General features: G+C 35.4%; 1 protein-coding gene across 1 annotated transcript in view; it reads left to right on the forward strand.

The window, feature by feature from the left end:
• The window catches only part of LOC126471040 (voltage-dependent calcium channel type A subunit alpha-1), a 380,574-nt gene that overhangs the window by 154,252 nt on the left and 208,722 nt on the right, over positions 1–17,600 (forward strand). The window contains exon 10 of the mRNA XM_050099107.1: positions 176–277. Within this exon, the coding sequence (XP_049955064.1) occupies positions 176–277 (102 nt within the window). The remainder of the gene's footprint in view (positions 1–175; positions 278–17,600) is intronic.

Consider the following 17,600-nt stretch of genomic DNA (forward strand, 5'->3'; position numbering starts at 1 on the left):
AATGCATTAATTGTTTTCCACACGTGTTTTGTAATAAACTGAAGCTTGAATATTCGTAGAAAAATAGAATTTTCATTCAAAATGGACTAAGTATGCAAATTGTCACTTAGCTTTGCCTGGACAAGAAAAAATTGTTTGTACATGTGTGCTGTATTGTTCAACTGTTTTGATTTAGCAAGAAGAAGAGCAGCAGCAAAAAGAAAGAAACTGAAAAACTTGGGAAAAAGTAAAAGTACAGACACCGAGGAAGAAGAGGGCGAGGAAGAAGATGAAGATGGTGAGTCATTTTTCAGTTAAATATAATTTTAAACGTGAGAGTTCAACAATTTGCAATTCTGTTCATTGTTCATTCCAAATTTTAGGCCTATTTTAAGTCATATGCCATATAATTAAAAGTCTGTGTGTTACTTATAGCACTGTCAGCAGTAGCAAATGTATTTAACAATACTTAAGGAAATTTTGTTACATATCTGAAAAAGTGCATTTTTGCATACAAATGTAATACAATGTAATGTTTTCTTGTCTTTATCAGGAATGGCATAACATTTCTGTTTTACACAGGTCATTATTAACATTGTATAGAACATCATGTGTTAAACATTTCACTATTATTCTAGGTCAGTTTACATTTCTACAACTGTTAGTTAAAAAAAAAACAACATATTCATGGTGGAATTCTTACACTGCAGAACATTTTATTAACCATACAAACAGTACTTAAAAATGATTTCCATGCAGTCCATAAAAATAATATATCTGGCAAGTACAATTGCAAAACAATATATAAAGAAAGCTGTCCATTTTACAGATATAGAATCTTACAGATAAAGAAATTTCAGACTTACAGAATCATACTTTCGTATTCAGGATTCAAGATAAATAAAGTGCAGTGGCAAAAAGCTCTATATCTTAGCCTGATTGTGACGTGCATTTGAAGATTTTATCATGACTCAATCCTCATAGTTTGCAATCAAGGACTGAATGTGCTGGAAAGTTGCCGGGTTCTCCATTTTCTTTCTCATGATCACCGAACCACACAAATCTGCTGTAGTGTTTTAGTTGTTTCATGTTGCCTACTCATTATGTTTTTTAAGGTGAGTGCATGTAAACATACATCTATGCATGACTGTTTTTGCTGATTTCCTTGTAATGACTATTTTTAAATGAAAAGTTTCAATGATTTTAACAGTAACCATTCCTAAATATTTTAGGTAGATACTGAAGGCCTTGTTGTCATCTGCCACCCCACCCCCCACCCCATCGTATTCTGATATGCAAGGATAAGTTGTGTTTTAGTCTTTTATATCTTATCCAGAAGGTAGAAGTTTCTTTTTGTGGACAAACATTGCTTATGTGAAGTACAGAAAATTGACTGCTGCAATGCATGCGTGTCCTCACGTTCTCAACTACCTGAATAGTTGCATCATGTGTGAAGAGCACATGTGACCTATGAATGAAGGTACCATTGTCCTGTTCACATTGTTTAGTCCCTTAACCCTCAATCAACCTACCAATTAAATCACATTATTGCCGACCATCACAGTAAGTAGGTTCAAGTGAATATGGGTTGCTACAATTAAGCCAAAGGGAAAAGACTAGCACATAATAGACTAGTGTGGAGAGCTGCATCAAACAAGTCTGACAGAGGTGGCCAAAGTGTGACTTTAAAGCAAAATAAAAGTTTTTTGTATGAAACAATTAGTTTGTGATATCCCACTTGGAAACAGTTTTTTTGCAGAATTGTGGTGAGAACATGGAAAAACCTTTTGTGGTGACTGCATCAGTAAGAACTATTAACTTAAGGAGACTTATGCGAATGTGCAGCAAACTCTACATCAGTAATAGTACAAGGAAAAAATAATCACACTGATTCATAATACACCTGAAAAAATTAGATGAAATGTGTTCCTTGACAATTGGCAAGAAGCCAATTTAATTTCTCTGTTTGTGATATTAAAACAGCAGTTCAAAATGACTTCCACAAATTAAGTGTTTTGCTATAACAGAATTAGAGGTGTAAAATGAAAGGAAGCACTACCACAATTGCTTATTATAGGTCTTAATTTTTGAACTGTCACATATTTGGGCAGTAAATAGTATTACAGATTTAATAACATATATATAACAGAATTATTCATATTGTGTGCTTGATCAAAATCATTTATATAATTTTTAGAAATTAATGTGATAGTACCATTTTTCCAGCCATGTGACTTAAAAAGCTACACTGCAAGAATAAGGTAGTTTTTTCAAAAAGTAACTGTAATGGATTAACTGATGGATTAGCCAATACATGGTGACAACATTATCAGAATCTGATGTGGAACACAAGCCATGTGAAAAGCACGTTGCAAACGGTATTGCAGATTTTTTAAATGTTAACAGAGAACCCAAAGATACAGGATAGCTATTCTCACAGTATGGTTAAATTATTTAAAAATATTAAGACAATATGCTATGGTACAACAAAGCAAACTATATAGGTCACACAGTTTTTTCCACTGGTTGATACAGGCCAGTGCCGTTTCTCTTCCTTCAGTCAATGTCATCTGGTTCTTCTTGTACTAAAGTACATATAAGTAGAGCAATCAAAATAGAAAAAAATATTTGATTACTTTTATTTAGTTTAAATTAAAACTTAACTAATATTCATTCACACACATTGTTGCTTTATTTATTTATTACCTAAATCAGCTGATGATGAGACTGAATGGACTGTCAAAAAATTTGCTATGGACCAACTGTTTAATTTTACTCTCAACCTCAGGACTCTTTGCTTCTCCACCATCAGGCTTGCAACTGTTGCCTGTTAGTGGCATTATTTTTATTCATTGAGAAGAGATCAACTCTGAATAATAGTTGTGATCCATGCCGAGCGAGGTGGCGCAGTGGTTAGACACTGGACTCGCATTTGGGAGGACGACGGTTCAATCCCGCGTCCGGCCATCCTGATTTAGGTTTTCCGTGATTTCCCTAAATCGCTCCAGGCAAATGCCGGGATGGTTCCTTTCAAAGGGCACGGCCGACTTCCTTCCCCGTCCTTCCCTAATCCGATGAGACCGATGACCTCGCTGTCTGGTCTCCTTCCCCAAACCAACCAACCAACCAACCAACCAACCAACCAACCAACCAACCATGCTCAATATATTACTAGGGATAGGAAAAAATCATTATATATTTTGCCCAATTCCAGTATTATTTGTTGCACAATTCAGTGTTATATTTTGCCAGTTTTGGTGTTATTTTGTGATGGCTTATGTTCTTACGTTTCTTATCTTTGTCATATTTTACTGTTTTTCGGTCATATGTTGAAAATGAACATTTACTTGTTCATTATACTGTATTGACATCACACATCTCATCATCAAAAAAATACTTAAAACATATTGAAAATAACCAATTACAGAAGGAATTAATTTACATTCCATGCACACAAATAATGTTGAAAGTTTTCAAGAAAATGCATTTTCATTACTTCAAATTTATATTCAGAGGCAATATGGTGTCAACATTTTAAAACAATGTCTCATTTACCTCAACCATTCCAAATCACATTTTTCCAGAAGTAAAATTAAAAATGTATGAAGCAAATGTTTAGCTATCAGGAAGACAATAAGCAGCATGATTTTCTTTTTTGTAACTTTGTGTCATGATATGAACTGCAGTGTTTCTTTTTTAAATAGCAACCTATGTTTTATGTTCAGTAACCCCCTCCTCTCTTTAAGACCTGTTCAAAAACATATCACAGTGTACAAGTCACATAGACATCACATTATTAAGAATGTAACACAAACCAACTGACTCTCTTGTACTAGCACACAGCAAAAGTACTCAGGGTAACGTAACACACTCACTTGCTGGAGTTGACAGTAATCATGGAAACTCAAGGAAATTTCACACCAATCATAGAGTTAACCACACTCCTTTGGATGTTTATATAAGTAAAATGTACACGAATTAAGAGAATATAGAAATGGCACTCATCTATGCAGAATGTGAGTTAGAAAAACATTAATTGCAGTAAGGAGGGAAAGTGGGCTCCTATAGGGATATAACACTCTGTAGAGTTCCTTTAGTACATGTACCTTTAACCACAATAAAAGAAAAGTGATGATGATGTAGTTTTTAATGTTTAATGTACACAACATATTGTTAAAAAGTACAACAGTACTGTGCTACATGTATCTCTATCATAAATAAAGAAAAAAAGTTGTTTACCACCAACTCCAGGAAGTGGTAGAATTATGTTATCTCAAATACCTAGAAGTTGATGGATCAAATGTTGAAAATAAGTTTGTTATCATTTTCAGTTCAAGTTTTTTATATCAATTGTTCTTTTTTCTGCTCTTTTAATAAGATTTGGTTTAAATGAGAAAAAGTTTATGTGATTAAATAAAATTAATGTAGCCAAAAATATAATAAATAGTACAAGGAAAAAATAATCATACTGATTCTTAATACACCTGGTGCAGGAGAGTGAAAGTCAGTTTTGTCTTACATTTTTAATAATTTGATGTTTACATGAATGGTACACTGTGATACGTTTGTCAACATGTCTTGTGGAGAGAAAGTGGATACAGGGTTATATTTTAAAAAGATGTACCATTGCTCATGTCTTTGTAATGAACAAAGTTACAAGAAAGGCAGCCATGCTGGTTAATGTGCCCCTGATAGCAGAATAATATTTCTTTGATACATTTTTTAGTTTTATAGTGGACAGAAAGTTATTTGGGGTTCTCAAGATAAGTGGGGCACCCTGTACTATATGAAAACTGCCACTCAGAGTCTGTGTTTGAACATGGAAGCCAGACTTCCTTCAGTACAACAGCAGACGTTTGACAATGTCCATATGTTACTATTACACTAAATTTGGAAGGGGTTTGTATCCATTCAGAATACTTTACTGCAGACACCTGTCATTCCAGGTACCTATAACAGGCTCTTTGCCATGTTATCATTAATAGAGTTCATCCTTATCATCCCATTGTTGGAACAAGAGCCTACTGCTGAGAACACAGACATGCATGTATGTGTGCGAATAAAAGTTGGCTGGCTTGTTTTGAAGTTGCAACCAGTTGTGTTTTGCTGTTTCCTTCATCTGTGCCGGGAGTACCTTACTTCTCTTCACGTGTTTCAATAATAATTTCATCATCAAAAATTCATTTTCCCATAGTAATGATGCAATTTTCGAACTGTTTTGAGTTGGAATAGAGTACTGATGTCATATTTCCTGAAACTTTTACACAACAAATCTTACCAAAAAATACACATTTCGGAGAGATCTTTAATTCTGTACATCAGTCAGACTGCGTAAGTGTAAATACAAACTGCCAAATATGGCACTTCAGCTTCAAAAACACGTAAAATCAACATGACATCTGCTCAATTTGCTTCTGTCTACCAAACACAGTACAGGACACATGATGTCACACAAACATTTATCTGGTGGTAAAAGGGAAAACTGAGAATGTTTATTGCAATATTAACTTAATATTATTTTTACTCCTTTGTGAAATGGAGTCTGTGGTGACAGCCTGATCTGTAGTGTACACCAACTGACTGAAAGAAGCAAAACAGTGAGGTGACATGCTGATTTATATGTTGCTAAGCTAAATGTCATACTTGATGATTTTTGTATTTATGCTTGCATACTATAAAAATATGCAGTTTAACAAATACACCACATTAAAGATCTCTCCAGAACGGTATGATTTTCCATTAATTTGTTCTACAAAAGTGTCAAGAAAATTGGCTTCGGCAGATAAAGGTGTTGTCGACCAATGCCACATCTAGACATCAGTTTGTTAAACAGGAAATGAATGATCAAATGGTTCAAATGGCTCTGAGCACTATGGGACTTAACTTCTGAGGTCATCATTCCCCTAGAACTAAGAAATACTTAAACCTAACTAACCTAAGGACAACACAAACACCCATGCTCGAGGCAGGATTCGAACCTGAGACCTTAGCGGTCGCACGGTTCCAGACTGTAGCGCCTAGAACCGCTCGGCCACATAGGCCGGCAATGAATGATCATTTTAAGGTTACACACATACCTCAGCCTTGAAAACAAAAATCAAGATACAGTTTCAACATTAAGTAACTATCAGTTAGCAATATCAGCTAGCAGCTGCCTTCGGATTTATAATATTTTTACATGCGAATGGGGAAAATGCAAAATTTGGTAGTATTTCATGGAAACTACCAAACTATTTTGATAAGTGTGCAGCAATATTACTGCTACTTGTTTCATGAAAAGTTGAAAGCGGTTCACAGAACAGTTATTCATTTTCATTATGTTTAATCTGTCAACAGACTGGCAGCTCCACTTCATAAGTCAGTCATTAAGTCATCCTCATCATCCTGATCAGTTTCCAGCCCTGGCTGGACCTGTTTGGAATATAAGCCATACCATCTAGTCCTGTTTTCCCATCATCTTTTTGTGTTCACTGTGGTCCCCTCCTCACTTCTTTTTTTGACACACTCCACACCCTTCAGTCATCTGTTTCTTGGTCTTCTTCTTGGTCATTTCCTTTGCATCTCCATTTCACATATCTTCTAGGGAATCATCTTGTTTTCGATTCCCTTTAAGTGCTCATAGCATCAGTCAACAATTAAAAATCGTAAATAACCTACACTACATGAGGTGATACAGTAGTTAAAATGAATAGTTGTTTTTTTTTCAGGTAAACTGTGTTAGTGGCATTTTTTTTATATTGAATTAAATAAAAAAGTTAAATTAAATCATATTAAAACATAGAAACCAGAAAGTTGGCCCACACAGTCATTAAATAGATGATGGAACCATACCAAATTGAATACTTTATGGTGGTAATTGTGAAAAATTATCAATATATCAACCTCTGAAACAAGCGTAATTGGAGCAAATCAGACAAGTAAATTTAAAATATAGTTAAATCTTGAGCTTTGAGAATTTGCTGACACTCTTTCATTATGTTAAGGAAGAAGGTACGGGTAATTTATAGAAAGAAATGTTATCAGAAACCCTGGGTCTAAAAAGACCTGTAGTACAGAGAAACTTTCAAAAGTAACAATCAGCAGACATTAAAGACAATCACTTACACTGTGTTATAGGTACTTAATAAGTCTGTGATAAAGAAAATAAATTTAAATGACAATAAAGCAAAGAAGTATGTGAGAAATAAGAAAGAAATGGAAGCAAATGGGGAAAGAAGTGATACCAATAGTGTTGTGTCTAGGCAAGACAGCCTAGACACAATGAGAGGAAGCCGAAAGGCACGCGCCAAGCTAAAGCAGGAAGGTGGGAGGTCTGAAAGAGGATACGTAATGAATGCTATAAAGAAAAGTACGTAGCTTCTGGAATACTTAACTTTAATCCATCCTTGTGGTACATCTGGAGATTGTGGTGATACAAGTGAGACTCTTTAGATACATGCAATGTTACTAATGGCGCCTTCTAGGTCGTAGCCATGGACTTAGCTGAAGGCTATTCTAACTATCTGCTCGGCAAAGGAGCGAGGCTTCGTCAGTGTAGTCGCTAGCTACGTCGTCCGTACAACTGGGCGAATGCTAGTCCTTATCTCGAGACCTGCCTTGTGGTGGCGCTCGGTCTGCGATCACACAGTGGCGATACGCGGGTCCGACATGTACTAATGGACCGCGGCCGATTTAAAGCTACCACCTAGCAAGTGTGGTGTTTGGCGGTGACACCACAAATAGAATGTGGGGAAATTGAAGAGGAGTTAGAAGGGACACAGAAGTATGTAGAAATACATAAATTGCAAAGGGTATATTGGAAGGAGGAGGAATGAAAGTAGAGAGGGAGAAATATAATAAAACGTATGAACAGAAAAGTGATGGAAGCAAGACTGTGAAAGAGAAACCAAGGATGGAGAGACAAGCAATCATTGAGGCTGGGTGTATTACAGGAGCATAGTGGATGATCAATTCTCATCTCTAAAGTCTGAAATCATATGGAAAGCAAAACCCATATGATGTGCTTCCTGAAATATATGTTCCATCACTTGCTGTTATGTCCTGTGGCATGCTCAGCAACAGGTTTCTTGGTTTGACAAGTGTAGACTGTGCAACCATTCATTCAGGCAGATGACATGCTGACCAAAATGCTTCTATTAAATGCCACACAAAACTTACTGTCCACATGATATTTCTTTTAACTGTAACAGATTTTGCAAAGCTCTTTATATCTTTCACGAAGCTCTGCTGTAGAACATAAGAAGTAAGCAGTTATAGCAATTTTTTTTTTTTTTACCCCCTTAGATTATGTCTCCAACTACAGGTTCTTTTTGGCAGTTCTGTCTAATGCACACAAAAAAACATGTTATGTACAGGAATGTCATAACTGACAACCATAGTCATATCGTGTTCTTTTGAGACACAAGGAAATGAAATTCACAAGAACTCATATACAATATTCTTACAAAATTTGAAAATAATGAACTTTATCAAGTAAGAAACTAGATAACAACTGAAAGTAATAACACATGTTTCTCACCCTTGTTTCATCTAATCCTTAATGAAACTCTTACTAGGTGGTGGCACTTATGTTAGTGTATTCTGCTGCACTCTGGTGAGACAGTTACAAACTTAGCATCCCTTTATCACAGGGGATAGAGTTTCCAGTTCCAGGAACAGAAAAATGTCTTTAACATTATCAAAATATTAAATGTTAAATTTCAATTAATGTCACATCATAGCACAACAGAGAGATACAGGAACAGGGATTCATGAGTGAAGGTACAACCAGTCTGTTAATTCTCCTTAACTGTAACCAAGAGAACATGGAGATCATATGGAGGCTGGTATGACTCCCTTAGACTCAGCTATTTGAGCCTTGCAGAAGCCCATAAGAGTTGTACTCCATAGTAATTGTAAGCAAGAGAACATGGAGATCATGTGGAGGTTGATATGACTCCCTTGGACTCAGCTTGTTGAGCCTTCTAGAAGTCCATAAGAGTTGTGTTCCGTGGAAGTCACATTCTCAAATCTGTTCTACATGGAGCTAAAAGCTACTGTTAAGATGAGTGTGTACATCGGTAGCAACATTGCACATTCTTGAACGTCACAACAATTGTGCTATCTTATCTTGTATTTTTGTTCATAAAGTGATTATAAGACATACCATCATCTATTCTGAGATGAGATGCTGAGTGATTATAAGCACATTAAAACGAGAGATGAAGGGGGGCAACTTGAGTAAGAACTATCATATGAACATAGGAGGAAGAGGAATGTGGAAGAATAGGGTCAGGAGATTTAAAAAGTGTCCCAATCCATGAAAAAGATAGGAATTACCTGTTTTTACAGGGTGACTGGGACTGTAATTTGCACTGAGGGGCAGCATATAAAGAAAAAACTCCACTTATAAATTTTATAAAATTTACAAAGACAGAGGTGGACTGACGACTACCAACTTCAAGAGGCATGTCTGCAAGTACAGCACATAAAACCACTTAAAAATAGTAATAAATAAAAACATTTCACATCACAGCTTGTGGAACCACAGTTCCCTTCTGTAAAACAAAGAAAAAATAATCAAAAATTAATAAACAATTGCTGAAAAACAATAAACAAACACTGAACAATACAAAATGAACACTCTGCAAGGAAGGGTCTTAGAAAAAAGGGACAGAAGGATTTCATATACAACTTTGCGTATAATCATGTCATGTTACTTTTTAATTAAACAAATTGTTTGCAATGACATGAATTACTACTAATAAGCTAATTTATGACTTAAAAAGTACTTATTAGCAAATACATATTTAATTGAAAATGCTTGTATGGAATTGTGTTCAATTCAAAAGGAAAATGAAGGAAAAACTGAAATAATAAAAGAAAATATGAGGGCGGGATGCACTGAGTCATACTGCTAGTGGCTTTCATCTAATTATGTACTCACCATGAGCAGGTCAAACATTCACCACTGTAGTATGAGTATAAGCCAGCTCATATAATGATTACTATGGACTTGGTTGGTTTTGAGTACTAAGTTTACTTGCTCAATTTCGAGTTCAGTCACCAAACGGTGCACAAAAAATATTGTTGAGAAATGAGAATGGTTTCATCATTCTGATCTTTGTGCATTACACATGCTGGGCTAATATTATGTACCATCATACTTACCGTGGATCACATTGATCTTCCACAAATTTACTCAGTCTCGTCAATCATTCATACATGAGTAAGTTCTTGAATGAATGGATTTTGCAAACTCGAACCAAGATTATATTATTGAATACTTCCATACATGTACTTGAGCACAGCATTCTTTCAGTGAACTGCAATCTGCCCATTGCATTTCACACAAAAAAAACTGTTGCTTTGCTTTTTTTCTTTTTATTTGGATGTTTTTGGTAGCTGTGGGAGATAGTGCATTTGGAATGGAAATAAAAATAACTGATAGAAATACTTACTGTGATTGACTGTTGGACAAAATCTTGTAATGAAATGAAAAAGAAGAGAAATTTCATGTGTTTTGAAAAAGAGTTTCAGTAGTCATTTAAGTGGACTGTAATATCCACATTATTCTACCCCAAAATTTTAATTTCCAGTTGGATTGTAATCTCTCCATTTGGAGGATTTAATTATTTTTATCAGTTTGCACCCTTTTGTATTAATTCCTATTCTTTGTATGTGTTGTATGATGGCTATTTAGCCATCATGTGTGTGAACTTGTGTGTCAGAATGTGTCAGATTAATAATCAATAGGTTCAGGGTTCAAATATCGTCCACGCCTTTATTATTATTTTTTTTCACTCTCGTATTGATTTTCTCACCCCTGGTAGCTATCTGTCTATATGAAAAATGAAAAGTTGCATCATGATTTTGTCCCCACAACAAAATTTAGGTCCTTCTATAACTGGCTGAATACATCAGTTCAAAGGTCAGAGGGAGGTAAGGACATACCACCTACAGTAGGACTTTTCATAGTAAAGCACTTAGTGCTCAAACCATTCTTTCTTGTTGAGGACAGTTTTACTTACTCTTATATATTTTTGTTCGCTTCTTGATTCTGTCATTTCTTGTCTTTACCTTCTGCCTCTCACTTTGTGAATATAAATTACTAACACAAAGGCAGATTTAGTTTGCTTTTATTGTTTGTGTTTGTACAACAATCTAAGTAATAAGAAAATGCTTATGGTGAAATTCCTTCCAACACATTGTGTTCACTTGGCTGTAGTGCAGACATTATATGTTCAGCAACTTCATAGTTCAGTGTTATATTTTCTACCAGACAGTCACATTCTTCCATCAGTTAGTGAATTCTGATTCTGCTCATTCTGTTTACCCATCCTGTAGAAGATGTTTTCATTCTTTTCTCTTGAAAGTAACACTTGATCTATGTTTATTTTCAATTTCATAAAACTTCTCATTGATGTCCCCATAGCTTGTGTGTGTCTCCAAGAGAAAAATCTCCTTTTAATTCTTCATATTGTAATTTTTAATTGTTATTGTTATTTTAGAACACATGGTGGTTCATGTGATTTCAGTTACTGGTTTTGACTATTTTTGTTTTTCAGAATGTTAAAACCATTTGTCAAGAATATAATAAAATTATGCAGATTTATATTGACTTAACTGTGAGATCATTGAGAAGTACTGTAACAACTACATGACACATACCTTTGTTGTATTTACAATTCCCAAAATCCTTTCCATTTAACATGCTCTGTTTTTAGTCACATCATCATTTTCTGGTGAAACTGCAGCAAATGTTTTAAAATTTAAATTCTAATACTTGAGTAACATTAAGAATAGACTGCCATGCCATGATTTCAGTTTTTTTACTCTTTGGTTGTATCTTATCTCTCATTTTTAGTTTATATTATATGAATTGTTAATCACTAAAAAGTCTTTACAGTATTATACTTTACTATTCTGTATGTAATGGTAAATTGTAGTATATTTAGACAGTTATGCATCAGTGTTAAATGTGGGTGAAGAAGCAGTTCATTTAATCTGAGGAGATACGACAGCTGCCTCTTGTGTAAATTAATTTTTGCTTTTTTTACAGATTGTCTTGCAAGCTGTAGTCATATGAAATAGAAACCAAAAGAGTGTGTCTGAGTTTGTGGTATCAGTGATGTACTCTGAAACATTTTTTTCCTATTTTGTGTACACACCCCTATGCCACTTTTTTTAGGTGAGAACCTTATCAACCCAGTTCATGACATAGATATTGTGGAGTGCTACATTTATGTTTGCAGATAGTTTGGAAAAGTGTGTGTGGGTTTATTGTGTTGAATATATTGTGAGTATCTGTGCAGGAGAGCTGTACCACATAGTTAATGCAGATTAGGACTGAAATAAAACTGTTAAAGTGATTTATATGAAACACTGAGTGCAATGGTTTTAAATGAAAATGTGTGAATTAGTTTAAACAATGGATTTTTGCTGTGTGTGTTCTAATAATTTGTCGTTTGTTTTTCTAAATCAGTTCATCAGCTTTTACTCATTGCCTCTGCAAAAACTTGTGGTTTTGTTCAGTAATAGTCATTACAAAATTAAAATTTGTCAGCTGAACACCAGCAAACCTATTTTTGTTTATTTATCCTTTTAATACTTGCATTTACATTATCAAACCTTTCATTTCAGTGCCTAAGAAAAAACTGAAAGGTACGGATACCTCAGTTTGTTCCTTTATTATGCAGGTTCTTAGTTTTAGGATGTGTCTAGTAATTATGAATAGTCAGTTGTTTGGGTAAGCCTGTGGTAGACCATATCTATTAGCCATTTGTATCTAGCAAATGTAATTTACTTGCTGTGTCAATAATTTATGAGAGGTAGTGCAATAAATTGTGTTGCAAGGAGGGTTCTCTCAGTAATACAACGACTGCTGTCAGCAGCAGCGTTACTAAGGGAAACTTTATCGTAACATAATTGAAAACAACATCTGTCAAAATGATGGAAATACAATAACTTATTACAATTGCTTCAATAAATAATTCATGTATTTTGTTTTCACTTTTGTTTCATTACTTTTATAGATTCACATTCTTTATTAAAGCTTGTTAACACTGTTACAAAAACATTGCCTACTATCTATTTTTTTCCAGTCTTTAGCCAAAGAGAGACAATATATTCTAATACAGTTAAGTCTAGTTTGTCAGTTGACAATAATTTAACACTTAAAAAGATCATGACTGAGAATTGCACTACTTCTGCTGTCTTATCTTCTTGAGGCTGAGCCTGTGCTGTGACAAATTTCCCTGGTTCATACAGAAAGCAGAGTTTATTGACTTGACGTACTTAATGCAGCTAATATACCAATATTTTGCATGTGTATTAAAGGTTTGATCTTCCCTCAAATGCATTGCTAACTGTCATTGACAAAAAAAAGGTATTATATTATAAAGCATTTAACTGGAAGATTTCTTTCCACCTCAATCTTCCAAATAGTATGGATGGGCGTTGTTAAGGAGGAGGACAGTTTTTTGATCATGTAAACTTCATTTTAGTTTTAAATAAGGGAAGGTGTAGTGATGCTAACACACCATATAGTTGTGTGTTTGATCATTTAATAGGCACATAAAAAAGATTAAAAACATTGCTAATCTTGTGGATGTGCTGTATTGTGCTCTGTTGTAGGGTACACTTAGCAACTAAGCCACAGTATACTACAGCAATTAACACCATAAAAGTGAAAGTGATCAATTATGTACAATACTTGACGACTCTTATTTGGAAGAGATCCAACCTCAGGTACAATATTTGACAAGTATCACTCTTAACGGAAATCCTGATCTGGCCTGTAGACATGTCCAAGAAATTCTTCAAAGGGCAGTCACAATATGATGAACTGGTCAACCAGTGGCAGCTGTCAAAGATCGGTTGGAGGCTGTTGTCCATTGGTGCTCATTGTAACTAGTAGGCTGGGTGTTGACTCCAGAAGTGGATCACCCAATTGATCCTCCAGTCAACTCTCCTTTTTGGGCCTTGGAGCCCACACAAATACCAAGTGGGTGTAGTGATAAGCAATGCTCTATTTGCACCCATATGACAGGAGATGCAAAGTGAAGTGGCAAAGGGGTCGCCTTCTGTAGACCAGACGAGAACTAAAGCTTTAGCCATATATCATCTAGCCACTTACCACCTAATGAACTACTGTACTGGTGCTCCATGGAATCATTCTTCCATCGATAGAGGATAGTTGGGAAAGCTATTGTGATGTCATGATCACCATCTGAAGGTGCACTGATCGGATGATCTGTCTCTGGATTGATGAGATTGGCCTCCACTGGAACAATGTCAAAATCCACTTCCATGTCCTCATCATTGGACATGTGGTCTGGAGGTGTAGTGGGCTACTGGTGCAGATTCTGTGGCTGTCCAATAGGTATTCTCAAACTTAAGTATCTTGAAACAGAAAACAATGTGGTATACCTGTTGCTTGAGACATTTATATGCTGTGAAACATAACTAGTTGAAGTTTTTCCTGGCACAGGCCTAATCTGCAATTTTTATTTCAAATGTAGCATTTCCCAAAAGCTTGGTGATGCATGCTGGCAGCCACATTTGCTTTCCCTTTTTAAATATTGAGGCAAGTACACTGTCATTCAGTCTAAATTTTTCTTATGCTCTGTGTGTGGTGGTTCGCTATGTTTCTCAGATATATGGATGAATCCTTTGGGGTCAACCATGTAATTTCTCAGCTGGACATTTACCTTTCTGAGGTATGTTTCGATATGTGGATAAGAACATAGTTAAGACATCTTTATTGTAATTTTGAATGAATGTGGTCATACACACCTTGAATGTTCGTTCAAGTCTTTCAGCCAGGCTATTTGATTTGAGGTGAAATGGTGCTGATATAACATGTTTGATGATGTTTTCATTACAATATTTCTCAGATTCATAGGAGGTAACTTGTGTGCCATTATCTGTACCCAACGTTGGAGCTAACCCTTTCTTTGATTACAAAAATTCTTGATTGTCTTGAATTGTTTTCGAGGAAATTGTTGACTGCAAGCTTGTGATGTAAGGGAACTTACTATATGCATCCACAACAGTGAGCCACTGAGCACCTAAAAATGATCCTGCAAGACTGAGTGGGTTGTGGCCACAGAAAATATGTGCAATTTGCTAGGGTTTGCTCAATATCTTTGTCTACCCCTGTCCACAAATCATGTTCATGTGCGATCCTTTAGTTTAGATTGATGCCCCAATGACCTTTGTGGGGTAAACTAAGTACTTTGCGTGGTAAGGTCTTATACATTATGACTCTCTAGCTTTTGCATTCTCAGTATATAATTGGAGAATTCCCTTAAATATAGTTTTTTTTCATATCTTGTGTTCCATTATGTATCTATATCTGAGTTGCAGAACAGTTTTTTATCTACAAGCCATTGTGTTTCAGCACGTTTTTACATCCTATAAAATGAGGGCCATGGTTATGAGTTTGGCTACACTAGTAGCACTAAGAGGAAGTCGTTCCACTGCTTCTTCCATGTCAATATCCATATGTAAGCAGATATTGGGTGCAGCATCAAATAGTGTGCCCTGCCTTCTTGGTAGGCAGGAAACATTTTGGCATTAGAATGCTATGTGAGTGCTATGTGCAGTACCTTATTTCACAGTTATACTTTGATAGGAGTGAGAAACATCATTGCAGTGGCTGTGTAGTTCTTTGCAGAATGCTACTGCAAGCATTGAGTTTTGATAGTAAAGCTTCATGGTCTGATAACAGAATAAATCTTTGCCCATAGGCATACTCGTGAAACATCTTGAGAGTGAAAGTAGTAGCCAAAGCCTCTTTTTCTGTTTGGCTATAATTCTACTGTGCAGCACTGAGTGTTTTAGAAGCAAATGCTATCAGTCATTCTAATCCATTTGGGTGTGTGAAATAATAGCTCTGAACCCATAGTTCAAAGTGTCAGCAGCCGTTGTAATTAACTTCTTCAAACTGAAGTTATTTAACCAACTGGATTTAATTATTGTTTGTTTTAGTTTGCTAAATTATTTTTCTTAACAATCTGTTTAAAGGTTATGAAATGTCCACTGATTTCTGAATAAATTTCCTGTAATAGGTTATCTGAACCAGAATGAACTTGAGGTGCTTTACATTAGTGGTGTGGATGTTACACTGTTAACACTGAATATGTGCCCCCAGGTGCTCTATTTGCTTTATTAAGAAACACACTTTTGTCTATTGCACCTTAAAAGTAGCTGGTTCTAGGGTTAGAAATGATGGTTATAAATTTCTCAAAAGATCATCAGAATCTTTTCCATCATTATGATATTGTCAATACAATTGGCAGTCCCTGGAACTCTGATAGTTAACTGCTTGAGATGCATTTGGAAAATAGCTGGTGCACTAGAGACAACAAATGAGAATCTTCTGTACCTAAATAAGTCAATGGGGTATTAATCACTGCAACTTTTTGTGATTGTCAATCCAAAGGCAACTGAACGCAAGCTTCTGTCAGATCTGTTTTGGCAAAAATTGTATCTACAGTCAATTTAGTCATAATATCCTCCTCTTTGGAGACTGCTTGTGTGTTGATTGTGGCTTTAAAGTCACTGCAGATTCACAGGGAGCCATTGGATTTTTCTACGAGCATTTGCATAGGCCATTGGCTGTTAGCTGTAGATTGTATTACACCCTCTTTTTGTAATCTTTACAACTCTAATTTATCTTTCCAGTCAAAAGGCAACTTTTGTGCTTTGTGAGACTGGGGTATTGCTGTAGGATTCAAAGTTATGGGTATTGCTGTAGGATTCAAAGTTACATGTGGTTTGTAATCTTTTCCACATGTTGTTTTGTCATCAGAAATCTTCATGTACTGGTGTAATAATTCCATAAGATGTGTTTTAACACTTGAATGTGGACTTGATTGGTGGAGCTATGCAGCGCAATATCTAACTTAGAGCAAAAATTTGACCCAATATATTATTAGCTGCCTGTGACTTGACCACAGTGAATCTTGATTTCAAAAAATGTAAAACACCAAAAACACCACTCAGGAATTATACCTTCAGCCTGTTCTGACTGGCTAACTGCTGCCTACAAGCAGCATGAGGAGTGATCTATGATTGTGGGACATGAGATCAGCATATTAGAAACCTCTCAAGCTGTTATGCCAGTAGATTAATCTGAATGATGTCACTGCTGAATCTCAGATTTACAGTTTTATCTTTATACATTACACTAGCAAAGAGCTGACCACATACAGTGATGCTGAATGGCTGTAACTTTGGTGAGCCTAACTGCTTGCATGTTTGAGAATTTAAAAGTGTGGAAGATGAGCTCATATCAGTTTGAAATGTAATGGGATTTCTGGTAATCCCCACATGTAAATTTAAAATTTGTTGCCACCTGGTAGTATTGCATTTACTTGAGAATTTTTGTTAGATAAATTAGATGATTGCTCCATGTCTTGCATACTGTCTTGACTTGCTTCTAAAATTCATGTGCCATTTAGACCTACTTTAAATTTATGTGTGGTATTACAAACTTCAGCCTTTTGACCTTTTTATAATAAGCAGCACATTTTGCCATACAAAAATAGCAGTTATCATGCTTGTAAGTAATGGAAAACCTGACACATGAGCATAACTTTTTTTGAATAGTTTTTGTGGTGTGTGCTGCAGATATT

This window comes from Schistocerca serialis, chromosome 3 (genome assembly GCF_023864345.2).
Source record: "Schistocerca serialis cubense isolate TAMUIC-IGC-003099 chromosome 3, iqSchSeri2.2, whole genome shotgun sequence".
Lineage (NCBI taxonomy): Eukaryota > Metazoa > Arthropoda > Insecta > Orthoptera > Acrididae > Schistocerca > Schistocerca serialis.